This window comes from Lithohypha guttulata (assembly GCF_036872675.1).
Source record: "Lithohypha guttulata strain CCFEE 5908 chromosome Unknown scaffold_1, whole genome shotgun sequence".
In the NCBI taxonomy this organism is placed as follows: domain Eukaryota; kingdom Fungi; phylum Ascomycota; class Eurotiomycetes; order Chaetothyriales; family Trichomeriaceae; genus Lithohypha; species Lithohypha guttulata.
This window is the reverse complement of record NW_027042750.1, coordinates 2,212,781-2,231,979: the sequence shown is the minus strand read 5'-3', so window position 1 is coordinate 2,231,979 and position 19,199 is coordinate 2,212,781. Positions and strand designations below refer to the sequence as shown.

At 49.3% G+C, this 19,199-nt stretch overlaps 7 protein-coding genes across 7 annotated transcripts; 4 read left to right on the top strand and 3 right to left on the bottom strand.

Moving 5' to 3' along the window:
• Positions 1-250: 250 nt before the first annotated feature.
• Positions 251-970, bottom strand: LTR64_000806 (uncharacterized protein; the record flags this gene model as incomplete). Its single annotated transcript, XM_064895189.1, has 1 exon — positions 251-970. One exon carries the CDS (start codon positions 968-970, stop codon positions 251-253), a length of 720 nt encoding a protein of 239 aa, XP_064757876.1.
• A 1,428-nt stretch (positions 971-2,398) lies between these two features.
• SNF1 (Protein kinase) lies at positions 2,399-5,197 on the top strand (the record flags this gene model as incomplete). Its single annotated transcript, XM_064895188.1, has 1 exon — positions 2,399-5,197. One exon carries the CDS (start codon positions 2,399-2,401, stop codon positions 5,195-5,197), a length of 2,799 nt encoding a protein of 932 aa, XP_064757875.1.
• Positions 5,198-5,918: 721 nt separating this feature from the next.
• On the top strand, positions 5,919-7,460 carry HGT20 (Bifunctional purine biosynthesis protein PurH; the record flags this gene model as incomplete). Its single annotated transcript, XM_064895187.1, has 2 exons — positions 5,919-6,020; positions 6,069-7,460. 2 exons carry the CDS (start codon positions 5,919-5,921, stop codon positions 7,458-7,460), a joined length of 1,494 nt encoding a protein of 497 aa, XP_064757874.1.
• A 791-nt stretch (positions 7,461-8,251) lies between these two features.
• Positions 8,252-10,173, top strand: LTR64_000803 (uncharacterized protein; the record flags this gene model as incomplete). Its single annotated transcript, XM_064895186.1, has 7 exons — positions 8,252-8,299; positions 8,350-8,766; positions 8,829-8,875; positions 8,999-9,359; positions 9,443-9,529; positions 9,580-9,901; positions 10,001-10,173. The coding sequence occupies 7 exons, from the start codon at positions 8,252-8,254 to the stop codon at positions 10,171-10,173; spliced, it is 1,455 nt and encodes a 484-aa protein (XP_064757873.1).
• Positions 10,174-13,350: 3,177 nt separating this feature from the next.
• On the bottom strand, positions 13,351-14,674 carry KGD2 (2-oxoglutarate dehydrogenase complex E2 component; the record flags this gene model as incomplete). The annotated part of the gene is made up of 3 exons (XM_064895185.1): positions 13,351-13,650; positions 13,674-14,087; positions 14,138-14,674. The coding sequence occupies 3 exons, from the start codon at positions 14,672-14,674 to the stop codon at positions 13,351-13,353; spliced, it is 1,251 nt and encodes a 416-aa protein (XP_064757872.1).
• A 2,068-nt stretch (positions 14,675-16,742) lies between these two features.
• Positions 16,743-17,287, bottom strand: HTA1 (histone H2A; the record flags this gene model as incomplete). The annotated part of the gene is made up of 3 exons (XM_064895184.1): positions 16,743-16,798; positions 16,848-17,140; positions 17,235-17,287. The coding sequence occupies 3 exons, from the start codon at positions 17,285-17,287 to the stop codon at positions 16,743-16,745; spliced, it is 402 nt and encodes a 133-aa protein (XP_064757871.1).
• A 677-nt stretch (positions 17,288-17,964) lies between these two features.
• On the top strand, positions 17,965-18,493 carry HTB1 (histone H2B; the record flags this gene model as incomplete). Its single annotated transcript, XM_064895183.1, has 3 exons — positions 17,965-18,139; positions 18,193-18,264; positions 18,318-18,493. 3 exons carry the CDS (start codon positions 17,965-17,967, stop codon positions 18,491-18,493), a joined length of 423 nt encoding a protein of 140 aa, XP_064757870.1.
• Between the last annotated feature and the right edge of the window lie 706 nt (positions 18,494-19,199).

The window sequence follows — 19,199 nt, the reverse complement described above, 5'->3', positions numbered from 1 at the left end:
GACGAAGGGAGGTATTGCTCGAAACCTATCTGTGATGGGTTCAAGTCTGTTACCGGTACTCCATTCGTTGTGCTCTATTTTATTAAGCCAATTCCACTGGCTTCCGAGCTCTTCTAGCGTATCATATATTGACCGAACGCAGGACGATCGTAGTGAAGATCTTGTGTCTCGAAGAACGACGGAAGGTCGACGGCCTATTTGAAGGAACGGAGGAAGATCTTGATGGCAGAGAGGTCCACAAGTCGGAAGTTCACACAACCAAGGCCACCATCGCACTCAACACAGCCATTACAGGCAGTGTAGATCGTATAGCATTCATCCTGCCCCACTCTCTGATCAGAGACTCAGTCTCGCGTCGCTTATCATCCACATCAGCAGTATGAGACCCCTGCTCTTGTGCAACCACTTCCTTGACTCTCTCATGCAAAGCCTCATTAATAGGCTTCAGAGCCGTCAACGTAAAGACCATAGCTCCTGCGCTCAAAGTCGTGGCCAATACGTACAACCCCCTCTTCACCAAGATATTCTCCAGCGAGCCAGGTAACATCGCCGCGCAAAAGGCGTAGCACACAGCACTCCCGATCGCTGCCGGCGGCATATTATGCATCCCTTTACTGAAGAGATGGAACCACTGTCGTAAGAGGTAACTGCTCGAGCTCGGACTACCTGTTTCACCTCCATCTCTTCTGAGAACTTTGCCAGTAGCACCCGCGTCAAGTAAGGATTCCGTCTCACTTCCTACACCACTGTCGAGCGGCTGTTTCGGTGCCTGTTCGGTGTTGAATTGGCGTTTTGACTTTTCGGTCACGAGCTCTAGTGGTGGCATTAGGGGTGCGTTGGAGGGGAGAAGGATGGCTGGTATGGCGAAGACGGAGAAACCGAGGGAACCGACTGTGAAGGTTGTGGAGAGGCAGAGACCGATGCTGGAGGCGAGGAGGATGTATGGAGGAAGAGGTATTGGGGTGGTCATTGCGAGGGTTTGTGGGAGGTTGTAGGGGTTCTGTGTTCAGTCAATGGCCTGAGGGCTCGATGTGTATCAAGCAGGATGGAACATAAATGCAATAAGGAGAAGATCGATACAAAGCACATCGTCGTCATCATGGCTTCAGCCCAGTGGACCTCAGGCTTGTCTCATGCTCAGAGCAGATCTGAATACATTTCAAGAGTTAAATGACAATAGCTCTCTCGCATCTTGCTCTTGGAAAGGAAGACACACATGCTGTGCATAGTACATTGTTGCCGGGTGCGACTGACGAACAGCTGTATCTGGTAAGCGATCAGTATGATTTCACTGAGAACATTTTGAGTTTCAGGAAACCAAACCAAATGTTCGACCTCGTCACACCTTCTTCCTACGACGATAGGTGTGATATTAGGCTCTACAGCCCGTAACTAGTGCTAGAAATTCAGATACTTCAACGACATACGTACTACCCTTTAGTATCGTCATACTCGAGTTGGAAATGAAATCTGTCAAGCTCGTCCCAATATTAGAGGCTGAAGTCGGAGATACTCTCCTCACGATGGTCTCATGAAGAAAATGTGGTACAGGTTGAGTTGTCATTGTAGAGCGGAGCAGCCAGCAGAAACATTCGAAGGTCAATTGGTGATCCCAAAGTCAACTGCTCGTCCACATTGAGCAAGGAAACGAGGCCAAAGTAGGATGTGCAATTGTGTATCCGTTTATGCAGCTGCGTTTGAAGCGTGCTCAACGTCCGGTTTGTTCCTGCCTGTCCTTCGAAAGACATCGGCGTCCGAAAATCATGCCTAGATCCTGTCATTCTACCTGCACCACTGCCTGTCATTCGGTTCCCATGATGAAATGTATGTGAGTACTGTTGAGGAACCGATGGTGGTAGAGAGATTGAAGTTGTAGAGGGCAAGCTGGGGAATAATCGGTTCGTAATTTAGAGTTCGCGTAGCCAGGAACGGAAGTGGATCGGTCCCAATCAGCGCCCAGACATGCCCGAGAGACATGTGATATGACGCTGGCCATGGTTGGCATGCACGCTTGAATCACCAACCCTTCACACGACACCGTTCTACTGCCCTCATCCCAGCTCTTACATGCATTCGCAAACCTCGTCAAACGCCCTGCAGTCTTTCGACAGCTCATCGTGAAGAGTTTTCGACAAGCCCTCCCATCTATTGTGGCAGCACAGCATGTGTGCGCAATGATTAAGCAGGTTTAGGACATCACTCCACCACGACCATCGATCGTCGCCCTGCCCCGCCCTCTCAATGCTTGCCTGCCCTTTGGGCTCGTGCTTTAGTGACTACTGGTGACAGAGTACAATCGTCTGGAAAACTCCCGCACATTGCACGTCAAATTTGAACCTCACGAGTCAAGTACACATTCACTCGGTTTGGGTAACCCTTCCGCCTCTTACCGCCCATCATGGCTTCACAATTCCACGATGACGAGCTGTCCATGTCCTTGTCCACCATGTCCCCGACCCGATCAAGACCGTCGCTGCCTCTGGCATCGCCTCCAGCAAGGAATGTAATCATGAGCGATACTCCTCCCGCAGATTCTCCAGCATCCACCCGTGCCATGCAGCGACTAAATCAATATCAGTTTGTCAAGAACATTGGCGAGGGCTCCTTTGGCAAGGTCAAGCTGGCAAGACACAGAGTAACGAAGCAGGAGGTGGCCATGAAAGTCATAAATCGTCGCAAGCTGATCAGTCGAGACCTGGCTGGTCGAATTGAAAGAGAGATCCAGTACCTCCAGCTCCTGCGACATCCTCATATCATCAAACTCTACACCGTCATCACCACCAAGACCGACATATACATGGTCTTGGAATATGTACCCATGGAGCTGTTCGATTACATAGTTAAGCACGGTAGGCTGGGTGAAGCAAAGGCGAGGAAGTTGTTTCAGCAGATAATATGTGCTGTGGAATACTGCCATCGCCATAAGATCGTCCATCGAGATCTGAAGCCTGAGAACCTCTTGCTTGATAAGAACATGAACGTCAAGATAGCCGACTTTGGTCTGAGCAATATCATGACCGATGGCAATTTTCTCAAGACCAGCTGTGGCAGTCCCAATTATGCTGCTCCAGAGGTTATTGGCGGCAAGCTGTACGCCGGTCCTGAGGTCGACGTCTGGAGCTGTGGTGTCATTCTCTACGTTTTCCTGGTTGGCCGCCTACCCTTCGACGACGAATTTATTCCGACTCTCTTCAAGAAGATTCAAGCTGGCTCTTTCCACATCCCCTCCCAGACACCACCGGGTGCCGCCGACCTTATCAAACGTTGCCTGATGGTCCATCCTGTCCAGCGCATACAGATCCCCGACATTCGACAGCACGAGTGGTTCATCAAAGACTTGCCTGCATATCTCAGAGAACCTGTCGAAGAGTTCCTGGATACTGGCGTTGACTCTTCTAAAGCCATCGACCCGCAGCAACTTGCACCTGGAAAGCCAGCAAGTCTCGTCCAAGAAATTCATGAATCTGTCGTCTCTAAGTTAGGGCAAACTATGGGTTACCCAATGGAAGACGTCAAAGATGCTCTGAGTAAGGACGAGCCAAGTGCTATCAAGGATGCCTACCTCATCGTCAGAGAAAACCAGCTCATGAGGGAGACTCCTCAATATGCCAACGAAAACCCCGACCTGGAGACCTTCATGGCTTCCTCGCCCCCGATAGAACCCAACTATCCCGGCTTTCCCGGCTCTCCACGACACGGCTTTTTCAGAGCTTTCGACGACATAAAACCACTGACACCAACTGCAAGTCGCGAGCCCCGCAGGACGAGCCGTACCATGTCTGACACTTCGACTTTGCTTAAAGAGGAAATCAAGCCTCGAATCTCCACCGTACAAGTGCTCAATACCTCTCTCCCTTCAGTTCATGAAGAGTTACTCAAAGTACGCGAGAAGGCTAGAGCAGATGGCAAAGACCCAGATGCCTTGTTCCAAATCCCTACTGCTTCTGATCATAACCAACCATCCACAATACCCATTCCTGAGGTGGTGAACGACGCCAGCGGTATGCCAGTGAAACTTCCTGTACATCAACAAGAAGCGACTGCCAAGGCTCTTAAGCCACACTTCAAACCACCGACAAGTAGAAGTCTCGAGGTGGAACAGGAAGGTGGCGATCCACCCCAGCCACCAGCTCAGGGCAAAGACTCCGATCCCAAGCAGCCTGATCAGAAGAAGGTGGCCGCTCGTAGGGCTCGGAGGTGGCAATTCGGGATAAGGTCACGAAATGCGCCTTACGAAGCTATGAAGTGTCTGTACCAAGCACTCAAAGCTGCTGATGCGGATTGGGAAGTCATACCTAGTATTCGCCAGAGAGATGTTGATCCCGATAGTGGCGGTGAAACCAGCGAACACGACGAGAGTGGTAATGACGAAGACAGTGAGCTCGACTTGCCACCCGTGCCCGAGCTAGCACCAGGAGAGCGCCATCAGGTTCTGCAGAACAAGTATGACCACTTACCAGAAGATTACTATATCCCAAGAGATCTATACAGTATTCGTGCTCGAGTACTCAAAAAGGGTATACTTCTGCCTGGTGAGCTAGCACCCATCTCCGGTCATAGTTCTGCCGTCAGTCTACCGAGTCAGGCTCAGAAACAGCTAAAGAGGCATGTGGAAGAGCTTGGTGGACATGCCACTGAGGAGTTTATTCGTGCGCTTGGTGCTAATGGCCCAACCACAAATATTGCACAAAAGCTCAAGACGGCTTCTCAGAACAACAGCCGACCAAGTAGTGGAATGGGCGAGCATCTTCACAATGGACATGGTGAAGATCCACATGCAGCAAAAGAACCTACGAGCAGACCCGGGAGTTCTGTGAGTATCAACTTCAGCAAAATGACCCCCAACAATGTCGGCGTGTGGGTTTTCATTGATATCCAACTATACAACCTTGATGGCCAAACCTACGTGGTTGACTTCAAGTGCGATGGTTATCAGAACGTGGTCTGGTACGAACCGAAGCACAAACCAGGCACCAATCCGAGCAGCACACTTACAAGTCCAGCAGCCAGCAGGCCTGTCAGTGGCGTAGAAAGTGTTGGCATCAGTCGCAGCAATAGTTACGAGTTGAAGAAGCCTGAGGGCTACTGGAAGCCAATCTCGAAACGCTACAAGAATGTGGAGAAGGAGATATCAAGCCCATATCCATATATTGACGTGGCTAGTGATCTCGTCGCACAGCTAGCTAGTGGATCGTGATTACGAGCAATGTGGACAGAATGTCGTAGAAAGAGCGGACAACGGAACAGAGCGAGGTAAGTGTCTGATGTGAAGGCAAAGAGGAGGATAACGATGGGATACTCGTGTACAGCAGCTTATGAGGGAAAATGAAATTTATGGAATCTAGCAGGGCGTAGGTTATGGAAAGGGCATCACGACGTTTCTATGGGCTTTCATCTAAAGCGGCACGGCTGAGTGTTCATGCGATAAGAAGTATCGCGCACTTACTTCTAGGCTTTCTCGTTGTAGATTTAGAATCCCTCCATACCAAATGAAAAATATTTGAATTAAGCTGTCTTTCGTACAAGGCATAGGGTCGTAATTGATGGTGCGGTGGGTTCGAACTCAGGCTGGATGCGGCCGCGGCTGCTCCATACACGACTTGTGCAACTTCCATTTCTGTCATTTGGGCACTGAGTATGCACGACTACAAGTCCTTCAGTGTCTGTCCTGTCATTGTGCTTTCAGAATAAGTGGCGCTGTACGAGTGTGTGTTACTGCCATAACTGTATTCCCTCCTTCAGCAACGGTACGATCTCACGCGGCGACTTCCGCCAGCTACGACGCGACAATCCATTCACTGTGGACGCGAGGCACACCTCAGTTCGGCAACATTGCGACTCTTTCGATCTAAGATATCAAGCGGAGGTAGAAGGCCTAATTCAAAGACAGCTCAGAGGTTTCGTTCTTCACCTTTATGATGTCTATTCAGTCATATCTCCAAGATTTCTGGCGCACTATCTACATCAAGTTTCTCTTGTTCACTGTAACGCTTGCGCCCTTGCTGTTTGGCTTTCATCTGGTAAATAAGCACATGTTGTTGCTCTAAATACATGACTGATTGATCTAGGGTGAGCTCAATGCGCCGTCGGCAGTCATCACTTGCGATAAGAAGTCCATTCGGCAACAGTCAATATCTCTGCCACAATGTATCCCGATGTCTGCCGCTGAGTTCGGCCTAGTGCAGTCCATCTTCACTCTTGGTGGTCTTATTGGCGCACTTGCAGCAGGACCTGTCTCAAGCAAACGTGGTCGATTATTTACCATGCGGATCAATACCATCCCAGTTGTTCTTGGACCTTTCATTGAAGCACTTGCGCCGAACGTTGCTCTACTTTCCATTGGTCGCCTGCTTTCAGGTGTCGGTGCAGGAGCAGGTCTTGTGGTTGTGCCTATCTACATCTCTGAGATTGCGCCCTCTGCTTCGAAAGGCTTCTATGGTTCTTTTACTCAGATTATGACCAATTGTGGTATCTTCATCACTCAGCTCATTGGATACTTCCTAAGCCATGACTCTATGTGGAGGGTCATCCTTGGCGTTGCTGGTGTGATCGGCATTATGCATACCTGTCAGCTTTTCTTTGCGGTCGAGAGTCCCAAATGGCTTGCAGAACGTGGCAGACGGAAAGAGTCGAGGGAAGCACTCAGCAAGATCAGAGGGACAGAGGACGGCCTTGACGAAGAGATCAGATCATGGGGCATTGATGTCAAAAAGATTGTCAGCGAAGGAGATGAGGAGCCGGAACGACAAGGTCTTCTGTCGCAGTCAGAAAGCCATAGTGCCGAGCAGCACGAGAGCGACGAGCTTGGTTATATTCAGGTTGTGAGGAATCCAAACTACCGCCGTGCGATCCTCGCTGTTATTCTGGTAATGGCGGCTCAGCAACTTACTGGTATCAACAGTATTATTATGTATGGTGTCAGTCTTTTGTCAGGACTACTGTCGTCCTCGTCTGCATTGCTCAATATCTTGGTCAGCTTGCTCAATATCGTTGCTACTACAGCCTTTGCACCGCTCACAGACCATCCACGCCTTGGCCGCAAAGGTTGTTTGCTGGTCTCAATTGCAGGCATGGCCACCTCGAGCGTTCTACTTGGCATCGGAATACGCACCTCTACAAAAGTTCTGTCTGCGATTTGTGTGCTGACGTTTGTTGCATCATTTGCATTCGGCCTCGGCCCTGTGCCGTTCATGCTACCAAGCGAATTTGTGGACAGCAAAGGAGTCGGCGCAACGCAAAGCTGGGCACTAGCAGCTAACTGGATTGCTACTTTCATCGTGGCACAGTTCTTTCCGATCGTGAATGAGAAATTAGGGAAGGGAATTGTGTATTTTTTGTTTTGTGGACTAGGAGCGTTCTTCCTGGCGAGCGTGTGGTGGTATGTGCCAGAGACTAGAGGCAAGAAGGGAATGGCAGATGTATGGGGATTGGAAGAGGAAAGAGCTGGACATGAGGATTGATACACGATTGCTACACGTTGTACTGACCTAGAGGCGGCCTCCTATTATCCACTTCCAGCAACATCGTCTCACCGTGTATCAGCTCTGAGAGACCGCATGCGACCACGATCGAACCTGATGAGAGTGCTGTTGGACTGCACTCCTCGCCTTACGAACATTTTCAGAGAGCTTCTTGTTGGGGTCAGGCCTGCCTCCAGACGAGCCGTCACAGCCTCGGGCAGAGCTATTGAATAAACTTCAGTCGTACTTCATCTCTCGTACGGCTAGTGATCACTACGTCCTGTCTTCAAGATGCATCGGTATCCAGAAGACACGGGTTGCATTTAATATTATTCCTCGGTAAGAGCTTTTCACCTGGAAGATAATTGATCATCTGCGAGTGGCTCTTTCCTCATTTGTTAGGTCGTTTTGGAGTAAAGTACTCTGCTCGTCCTTGCCGCCAAGGTGTCCCCCGCATTATAGATATGTGTAGGCGTGCCGTATTTCCATTCACACCAACAACGATGTCGATCATCTCGTGGCATGCATGCATGCATGCTCTCCAAAGCTTGTCATACGGGCTTTCTTGGTCGACACACCTGGCACCCCTACGCAGATCCCACCAAAAACAGCTACAATGCCAGGATTGTGGTCGGTCAGAGCCCGTCCAAAGACCGGTACAGGCTGAATAAACTGGAAACCATCCTCCTCGGTACTATCGAAGAGGTCAACCACAACTGAAAGTCTACGTACAGATCGAAAGTGTAATATCGCTGACCTTGAACATTCCTTCGTATCAAGACTTAGCCAACATGGAGAAGGAACGCCCTATAGAACATCTCGAAGCAACTAGGACGGAAGTGAGTCCAACTGTCTATACTGTCACTCAATCTGCACTAACACAAGTCAGACAGATGCTCCAAAACAGCTCGATGACAGCACAGTAATCGATGTCGACGATGAAAAACGCAACAAGCACCTGAATCGCCGCCTCGATATCCGCATCCTACCACTCTGCTGCTGGGTGTACCTACTCAACTTCCTCGATCGTGGCAATATAGGCAATGCTCGTGTCCTCAACTCAGAGACTCAAGATGACATGCTCTCGCGAACTCGAATGACACCTTACGACTATGCCATAACACTCACGGCGTTCAGTCTAGCGTACGCTATCTTCGAAGTGCCGAGCAACTGGGTCATGAAGCACTATATACGACCTTCACTCTGGCTAGGGTTTCTGCTCGCAGCTTGGGGAGCAGTGACGATAGGCTTCGCAGGCGTTCAGAACTATGCTACTGTGTTAAGTTTGAGGTTGTTGATCGGAATTGTGAGTTACCAGAAGCAGCACAGGTGTACACGTCGGGCAATCACTAATACGTTCTGTGCTAGTTCGAAGCAGGTTTCTTCCCTGGAATAGTCTATTTCATCACTATCTGGTTCGTACTTCTCGACAGCTCTTCCCGGAATACGTTCTCAAGAACTTTCTACTGAACGCTCAAAAACTACCCAAGACCCGCTCAGCAACCGTTACATCCATTCTTAGCTAACACTTCTCGCAGGTATCGACATAACGAGCGCGCCGTACGAATTGCAATGGTTGTGGCATTTTGTAATTTGGCGGGAGCTTTTGGGGGTACAATCGCGTATGGGATCGGTCATATCAACGGGGCTGTAGGTCTGGAGGGCTTTCGATGGTTGTTCATTATCGAAGGTATCATCACCATGTTGAGTGCTATACCTCTCATCCTCTGCTTGCCCGATTATCCGGCTCGTGCGAAGTGGTTGAGCAGCGGAGACAAGCAGTTCGCAGTGGATCGGCTCAAGAAATTCGGTGGTGGATACAATACGGACCATGCTTCAAAACGAGAGTTGCTGGAGACATTGTTCAGTCCACGAATGCTGGCACATTACTTCGCATATGTGAGTCCCATTCAAGTTGCCAAAAACGAATTGCAGCCTGCCCAGTTCATGCATGAACATTCTAACATATCAAACACGTATAGATTGCAGACGTTGTCCCTCAAGGGTCTTTCACGTTTTACACCCCAACTATTGTGACTGGACTTGGGTATAGATCGGTCGAAGCACAGGTGGGTCGCTTCGTTCCCCGTCATCACAGCCAAGACTAATCTCGACCTAGATGTTCACGGTGCCCCCCTGGGTCATCGGATTCTTCGTTGCTATCTCACTTTCCTACTCCGCTGATCGCTTCAATGCACGAGGCTGGCATATCGCCGGTGCCTCTGTTGTTGGTGGTCTTGGCTGGCTGACAGCGGGATTACTGCCTCACGACGCATACATCGCACGATATGGCTGTCTTTGTCTTGCTGCAGTTGGGGCCTTCCCTTGTGCCCCCAGTTTGACCAATTGGGTCACCACGAATAGCCCCAGCTTACTGACCATCCCCTTCGCAATCGCATTAAACAACAGTTGTGCAGGGATCGGACAAATTATCGCACAATGTAAGTGAAGTGAATATGCGGCACATCTCGGTGCCATTTTCCTGGAACATCAATTGCGTATCATTCACGTGATTGAGAAGCTAATTATTTCCACTCTAGGGATTTGGAAATCCAACGAAAGAACAGAAGGTTACCCGACTGGAAACTTCGTTTGTGCTGCTTGTTCGTTTTATGTTGCAGCCACTGCGATTAGTCTACGGCTCTGGTATGGCAGGATGAACGCAAAAGGAACACTCGATGCACGAGGCGAGAAAAGGATATGGTCGTACTGATTCTAGAGGCCTTTCTTTTCAACACAAATTAGCTGAGGCTGTTTCTATTACGCAGTTGCGGGAGATGCCGACTCTGCGACAAGCAAACATGCAATTTTGCACCAATTTTGCTTATAGTTATTGCGACTCTAATGCCAGCACGTTGACATGCTGCTAACACGTCGCTAACACGATGTCGACACCTCATCGACGCAGCACTTTCTCTACGTTGATCAAATACATTGTCACTCGAGTGTACGCCCGTACAAACCCCTGTAAATCACGTGAGGGAGCACGAAACTCGGCGATGCAGACTGCCGCAGGCTGCTCCTACGTGCCGTTGCGTGCGCAACCCGTCGATTTCGAGATGTTTCTGCTCGTCGTCGTCGACGCATAGTTTTCTTACTTCACTCTAAGCATAATATGCTATTATTGACATCTACAACGTCGTACTCTGCTATATGTGCTATGCAGTCAGAGAACCAGCTGCAGTCCGGTGGTTTTAAGACTGTCATGTAGCACGAACGTGCATTTTTCGAGACGTGTTGGTGTCGTTGCTGAGGTCACTGTATTGTCACTCGCGGCATGTCCTTGTGACTGCTGGTGTCGTCTTTGTCGTCATGCTTCTCGCGAGCCGACTCACCTGCTCAAGCCGTGCGATGAATCGCTTACAGGATGACGACCACTTGGGAAACTTGATCTTCACCGAGTCAACTGGTTGGTGTGTGGCGTGATCGGGCCAGCGCACCCATATAGATCTTTCACTTATATTTATCTCTATGACTGTTAAGTAGGCTTTGCATTCGTTGTGAGAAGGAGCTGTTCAGTAGGTTGAAGGACGAGGAGCAGTATACATTCACAGTGCATCCTTCAAATGAAACAATGTAGAGGCTGTTGGAAAAGTTTCAGAATGTTGGAAAGAGGCAGCGTAGTCGTGGTCGTGGTAGAGGCCAGAACGCACTTTGTCGGCAGCAAGGTACGAGGCTCGAGGCTCTAGGAATGCGTAGGGTCTCGATGGTGCACCAGGATCAGGTTGCTTGGACGCCTCTTGTCGAGGCTTCGTCTGTTTTCTGCTCAGAGTCTGTTATGTAGACGCCTGATGGCATTGGCTTGTCGGCCGGGATCGACAGCGTGTTGTCCAACTCACTCAGCTCCTCGATATTCGTTGGCCTGGGATGACACGGCGGTCCTTCGCTTGCCCAAGCCTTGCCGAGAGGTATGGCAAAGCTGAACTCGAGGATAATTCTTGATCTTTGAGGACGGCAATGTATGTGGTTATTCAATCCTTCGAAGGCCTGTGCTCCTCTCTTTGGTCCTAGTGCCCTCCTGGTACTGCGTGATACTGGCATGGTTGATGTGTTTTTGCAGTTCTTGGGCCGCTGTCAACGTTGTCTGCATTTGGAGTCGCGATCAATGACTTCCCACCTCTCACAGTCATGCCAGGTCATGTATCCTGCTGTGAACCGCTCCTGAGGTCTGTCGTTGGACTCAGATGGAGGGCGGGTATGAGGACATCAACGAAGAGGAGACGGGGTACATCCTTGCCAGGACGGCAGTCAGGTTCTCCCTGATGTGGATGACGTCAGCTCTGCCTTTTGAACGAGCAGGATCGTTTCGTGTTGTTTCCACCTATCTGCCATCGCCTGCTTCAAGAAGTACCGGTGCCTGTGTGTGAGCTGTATCAGCTGTCCCTGGTGTAGGCTCCCGAACGGCAATAGATAGTCTGGATCGATCTTGGAAACCCGCGTCGATCAGGTGGGATCGTGCTTGATTGGTCGATTTGCTTGCAACATCTTAGTAGTCAGAGCTTTGTGCTTGCTGACTATCATGATTCGTCTTGTACAGACTAGGCCTTGACGTTCAGTGGCTGGGATGTTGGTGTAGTTCGGTGTTACTCGAGCTGTACACTGACTAGATAGCGACGATATGCCGATGAATACAGCCCTTATTGCTCAAATGTGAAGCCTTATAGGATACGGCATCGCTGTCGAGCACGATGGGTGAGATCAACAGCAGGAGTAAGGTGTGCTCGAAGTCATGCTTTTACCGTGGCCGCTGTTCGGTCGTACGTGTGATATGGATTAAAGCATCGTGTAAATTTCCGTTCATTCCTGGTCTTGTACAGAGCAATGTTTAGTGCCTGCTCGAGCAATCAGTCGGTGTGTGGTTCATGATTTCTATTGGGTCTATGTTTGAAATGGCGAAGCTATCAGTGATTAGTTATGGTGTAACGTGGTTTCGCTGAAGCTTGAGCATTTTTGACCTGGTGTCGTTGGCAATGTGGGAATTTGGAGCAGGTAAGCCAGGCTTTAATATTCGTGATGTGCTACTGCTCCCTGTACCTTGGGAATCAGCCATTCATGTACTCACAGAATGCACATTCTTGTGCAGATATCGTAGGCTGCGTTATTGACTTCTTGCTACTTCGGATGTCCGCTCGAGTATAGCATTGTTTCTGCTGGAGTGGCAGTCCAAGAACAGCTTTGGTTCAAGGACTGGTGACCCTCTGGTGTTATTTGTCCATTGGTTTGCACGATGCTGCCTGCAGTTTGAGCCTTCTTGTTTGATGTTACGTATACATGAGCCTGGTCGACTTACGAAGAAGCTGAGCTAAAATCAAAGGACGTGGTAGGATTTTGTCAAGTTTATTCCAATAACCAGCAAGTGGCCGGGTCATGCAAAGCTATGCCGGTATAAGCGCGTAGTACACTGCCAAGATCGGCCAATTGCTCACGCACCTTCTTTCGACCATCACATCTCCAACCATGTCGAGTGACTCTCGTATCGTCTACAACCTGTGCTACTTGGTGACCTACGAATACCAGCCATAATGTCGCTGCTGACGGAATTCAAGGGCGACGTTGCAAATGACACAGACGAGTTCGAGGTAAACAGGCTGTACGCCAGTAGGACTAAGTAGACCATTGAGTAAAGCTCCCGACAATCTATTGCACAAAGCACACAGCTACATGGATCAGAAATGTCGCTCGCTTACAGTAGTTGCACTACACGGAATCACGAACTGACAACCGACAATTGACTCGCAGGAAGCACACTCTCGGACGACGGTTCGTGTAACACGCAGTAGGATGGGAAAAGGCGGAGACGTCAAAGGCTTTCTTTTTCATGACCACATGTATGCGCTAGAGCTCAATTACGCACCCACCATGTACCTTTACAGAGAAACGCAACCCTGACTTAACCCAACAGCATGCTTGCTGGATCCTCGAGGTATTTCTTCAATAACACCAAGAACGTAACAGCTTCCCTTCCATCAAGCAGACGATGGTCGTAAGTTAGGGCCAAGTACATCATTGGTCGGATCTCGACCTTGCCGTTGACTGCCATTGGTCGTTCTTTGATTGCGTGCAAGCCCAGCACAGCAGTTTGGGGTAGATTGATGATTGGTGTACCCATCATGGAGCCGAAAATGCCGCCGTTGCTTATTGTGAAGCTGCCGCCTGCCATGTCTTCGATAGAGAGCTTGCCGTCACGAGCCTGCGATAGTTAGCATTGATTACACAGTAGAGTGGTGGACTTGCCTTCTTGCCCAGCTCAGCAATACCTTGCTCAATCTCAACCATGTTCATGCTTTCCGCGTTCCTCAAGACGGGAGTCACGAGGCCCTTGGGAGTAGAGACGGCAACGCTGATGTCTACATAGTCCCTGTATACGATGGTGTCACCACCATTCGGACCCTCAATCGAAGCGTTGACACCTGGGAGCTCCTTCATGGCAAGCACGGATGCCCGAGCAAATGCGCTCATAAAACCTAGCTTGACGCCATGCTGCTTCAGTATGTCGTCCTTGTACCGTTTGCGCAGTTCCATAATGGCGGTCATGTCAACCTCGTTGAATGTAGTCAGTGAGGCAGCAGTATTCTGTGACTGTTTCAGACGTTCTGCTATTCTCAATCGCATACGATTCATTTTCACCTAATCCAAATTAGCATGTTGTTCGCCGACCAGCGTATCGTCCCGCTTACTCGATGTTCATCTCTGCTGCCTTTGCCAAACGGTGACTGTGATGGAGGACCACCGGCAGATTCTTTAGGATCTTTCTTCTCAGGTTGCTTCGACGTCTCCTTTGATGGCTCCTTCTTCGCTTCCTTCTTCGGTGGCGGACTTGATTCCTTCTTCGGCTCGGGCTCAGGTTCTTTAGGTGGAGGTGGTGGAGGAGTCTCTTTTATTTCTTGCTTGTCCTCCTTCTTAGGCTGTTCTTTCTGTCCTTCAGGCTGAGAAGATGTTTCTTGTGCGTCGGTTGCAGGGGACTTTGGCTCCTCTTTAGCTTCTGCCGAACCACCACCCGATGCGCCAGCGTCAATCTTCGCAATGTCCTGGCCAACGGTAACTGTGTCACCCTCGCCAACTAGAAACTCTGTAATAACACCAGCCTGTGGAGCGTTGACAGACACGTCAATCTTGTCTGTTTCGATAGACGCAATCTCTTCGTCTTGCTCAACGTGGTCGCCAACCTGCTTGCTGAAAGAGCTTAGTGTTCCTTCCGAGATGGACTCTGCCATCTGCGGAACTTTGACAACAGTCTCCTCATAACGGGTTGTAGTAGTGCTAAATAGTTTGAGTTGAGGTATAGGATTGTATCGTGGTAAATGTTGATTTGTGGATAGCTTGCAAGCTTTCGAGGTAGATAGGATAACGCTATAGTTACGGATGGTTGTCGAGCTACATCTTTGAGGTGCTGCCAGGCGCGAAGCCAGAGCTGGAATCCTTCGTGTCCTCAAGCTCGCCATTCGTGCAATTGATATGAACGGAAATGCTCGGACGAGCTCTGGCTTAGAGGAGAAGCTTCACCAAACAGCCAAGTGAATGGCTACCCAGGCTGAAGAGAGGTAGAGCGTGATAGCGCAAAGCAGTAGTAAGGAGAAGAATGTCCTGCTTGCGAAATAGGCAATTCTGTGAGGGATTAAGTAATAGTGAGCATCGGAACCATGCTGTCGGCAAGCTGCAACGCCCGTTTTGATGGCTCTCCAGCTCTCTCCTAGCTTGACGTAGCGTGCCTATGGCAAGCGCTCCCGTTGACTGCGCCTCTACGTAGAGCTCGCCAAGCATTTTGGTTCCAGATCCGTAACTTCCAATCGTCGTTGCTGTAATTGACGTTGACACAACCAGCGACAACACACGACCGTCGAAGGGTGTTGTAGGTGTGAATCTGCCGCAAAGTCTTCTCTACGGTCTGGACCAGCTATAGTGAGCGAGCAGGGGTCACACAGGCACGACTGGGCGCGTTGCGCTCCTTTCTCTCCTCATCATGTCGACTGTCATACCTGCCCATGTTAAAGCTGTCAGGTAAAGCTTCACAGATCAGAAACCCACACAGTCGCGGCTGACCTAGCTGTCATAGATCACTATATCGACGATCTCTCAAGCTGGCTCTAGACTGGGCTGTGCAAAGGAATCTGTGGCGAGGTCAAGCAGTTTACATTCGATCTCTATACGACGCCAATAGAAATGTGTTGGACCCAAGACATCAAAAGGTATATGCAGAACCGGTCTCAAGTCGTGCAACTGTTGGTCTCTGACACGAGTGCAGATATTGTTTGTCGAGACGGAAAGATTACTAGAGAAATGGAAACATCCAGATCCATATAGACCACCGTCAGCCCCAGGCGGCTCGAAATACGAACGAAACGAACCTCCGCCAGATCTACCACCACCATCACCAGAAGACGTGAAGAGGTTATAGCTTGCTTTTGAGCACGAATGGTTGACTTCATCACATGGCTGAGGTTCGGTCCAAAGGAGAATACGTATTGGTGATGCAAGACCTGTACATAAGTCCAGATTCACAGAAAGAAAACGCAAGATTTCGTTTGAGTTGATCAATATCAAGGCCAAGGTCCAGGGTCTTCAGGCTCGAAGGGACAGTTGTTGTGAGCTCTTGTCCGGGCGAAAGATATGTACTCTCGATGCATCCGGTTCAGAGTGAGAATTTCTCGAAGTTCAACATTATACATCAGTCTCTACCAATCTCTCTCTGTGTTACCTCTACATTAATTTCTTCACGATATTGGCACATTTCCTGTTTGACACCATGCCTTGGCACTGCTGCTTACTCTCTATTATAGTATTCCCGACGATTAACATCACTCCTGTTACGCAGACTTTAAGGCTCATCATGCTTCGGCCGCATTTCTTACACACCCACGTGTCTGCTCACCACGAAATACCTTGAACAAACATGAATCTCGCAAAAGACGAGCGACTTGTCACTGGCACAAGTCCAAGCAGGAATTCAAAGATCATTTCAATGAAGAGCGAGTTCAAGTTGAATGTCGTACCATTGTGCTAAGTATCTCGATGGTGCGGTCACATCCGCTGCGAGAGCTTTCGCCGTGACGCGTCAAGCTTGTATAGCAACATTGCTTTATCGTTGCACCTCTGTATTCATGCCTGTAATAAATGTGGAAACATCTCATCCACAATCATGAATGCTCTAGGCATAATGTACAACCATCAAAAAATCAGTGCTGAAAAATCCATTCCGAGCGCGATGGCTCTACCCGTAAACCCCATAGCCACGTGTAGTCATAAAAACTCCAGAAAAAACCGCGCTCAAGCACAACCCAGAGCTTACAATTCCTGAGATTGACCTTTGCCTGGCTTGGATGTCTTCTTTGGAAGCAAGTCTAGGATGAAAGTTAGTACTTGCAATCATTCTTGAGAAGGAGAACATACTCTGGTGAATGTTTGGCAGGACACCACCTTGTGCGATTGTGACGTGACCCAGCAGTTTGTTCAATTCCTCGTCGTTTCGAATGGCGAGCTGAAGATGTCTTGGGATGATACGTGTCTTCTTGTTGTCACGAGCAGCGTTGCCAGCCAACTCGAGGATTTCGGCGGCCAGATATTCAAGAACGGCGGCCAGGTAGACTGGAGCACCAGCACCAACTCGCTGAGCATAGTTGCCCTTTCGGAGCAGTCTGTGAACACGGCCGACTGGGAATGCGAGTCCAGCCTTGGATGATCGTCTGTAAACAGCGTTAGCTCAAGTAACGCGTAACTTTAGACGCGACTTCAATGCAAAAACGCGTCGTTTTGGATGAAGTTGTTGGAGAAACTTACGATTGAGCGCTCTTGGAGCCAGAGGCTTTGCCGCCAGATTTTCCTCCAGTCATTTTGATGGATGTGGTTGATTTGGTAGAGTTGGAATTAAAAGGGCGAAGTTGATGAACTTGAGAAGTTTGGAGCTGGTATGAATGCGATGTGTGAAGAGTGAATAGAGAAGAAAACGGGAGCAGCAGCGAAGTGGTTGAGAGAAAGAGGATTATAAGTAGATGGAGAATGGCTGACGTGCGGGCAAGCAGGTGCACTTTCAGATCAACCAAACTAGAAGTCGCGTGCCAATCAGAGGGCGGGATCACGATTATCACAGGTGGCGGGCTTTGCCACTTTTGGCCACAGAGACGTCATTTACAGATTGATACAAGCTCATACGATAAATACAGACATGTGGTATGATCAAAATGACTTTTCCAAGCGTCTCCGAAGCTTGGCGAGGCCGTGTTTCTATGACAATTACAGAAATCGACTTTTCCTGACGACTTTTTGTCACTACCTGCATTACAAAAATACTCCACTCCTCCAAGTGGCAGTTGCGATCAACCAGCCTGCCTATCTTCCGTTTCTTGTATTTAGTTTCCCCTCCGCTTTCCTCATCATCCGGATCTTTCTTTCTTTTCCTATTCATCCACAACTCACCACATTCATCTTGAGCATTCTAGTTCTTTGAACTTCAGGTTCCACATTTCAAATCTCTACATTTCGCTTACGCGTCCAACACACATTTTCAACAATGCCTCCCAAAGCTGCTGAGAAGAAGCCCACCACTGGCGGCAAGGCCCCAGCTGGCAAGGCACCTGCCACCGAGAAGAAGGAGGCAGGCAAGAAGACCGCCGCCGCCCCATCTGGTGACAAGAAGAAGCGAGGAAAGACCAGGAAGGAGACCTATTCCTCGTACATCTACAAGGGTATGGCAACACTGCGCGCCTTTGCATCGCAACATTTACTGACGCGTTCGCAGTCCTCAAGCAGGTGCATCCAGACACTGGTATCTCCAACAGAGCGATGTCTATCCTGAACTCATTCGTCAATGGTATGTCGCAATCTCGACTATCTGTGAAAGCAGTCGCGCTAATATAAACTCAGATATCTTCGAGCGCGTAGCAACTGAGGCATCCAAGCTCGCAGCCTACAACAAGAAGTCCACAATCTCATCTCGAGAGATCCAAACATCAGTCAGACTCATCCTACCAGGTGAGCTGGCCAAGCACGCCGTGTCAGAAGGCACAAAAGCTGTCACCAAGTACTCGCAAAGCAAGTAAAGAGTTGGCAGTTTGATTTTGGTTGTTTGCTTTTTTCAATGTTATGGATCATGGGTTCAATGGCACACGTCTTGCAATGGGTGTTTATGGGCGACTACAATTTTACGACTTATGGAATGGAGGCTGCCTTTGAAGGTCATGGCAGAAGCGCAAAGCTGGCGCGGATTTGAGCTCCTTTGGTCATGATATACCCAGCATGACCAATCTGTACAATCATCTTGAGCGCAGATACTGAAGCTGATATAGCTTTCCACGCATCTTTATCAGGATGCACAAGACACTACAATGGAAAGATTCAAACATTGAATCATGCTTCTTTGCCAGATACATATTTGTCCTGCTGCTCTAAATGCTTCTTGCCCTACAGGCGACCAGCTGCCATGGGCCCGATTCGCTACAAGTGACACTGCCGCCACAACAACGCGTCCAAACACGCTATGTGGGATGAAGAGCCAATAGACCTACGGTAATGATAAATGCCTAAGGCAGCAACCAAGCAATTAGTTCATACCGTCAGAAGCACGAGGGAAGCTCTGAACTACTGTGCGCCAGGCTACAAGTGCAGAAAGCCCACGTGTGCCGAACAGCATTCCATGTTTCTCAGTAGTAAATTGAATGCTGCGTAACCTCATGCCTATAGTCCTTGACCGCCAGCACTGGCAGATCATCTCCCTGTGCCTGAACGCCGAAGCACTCCAATCTGAGC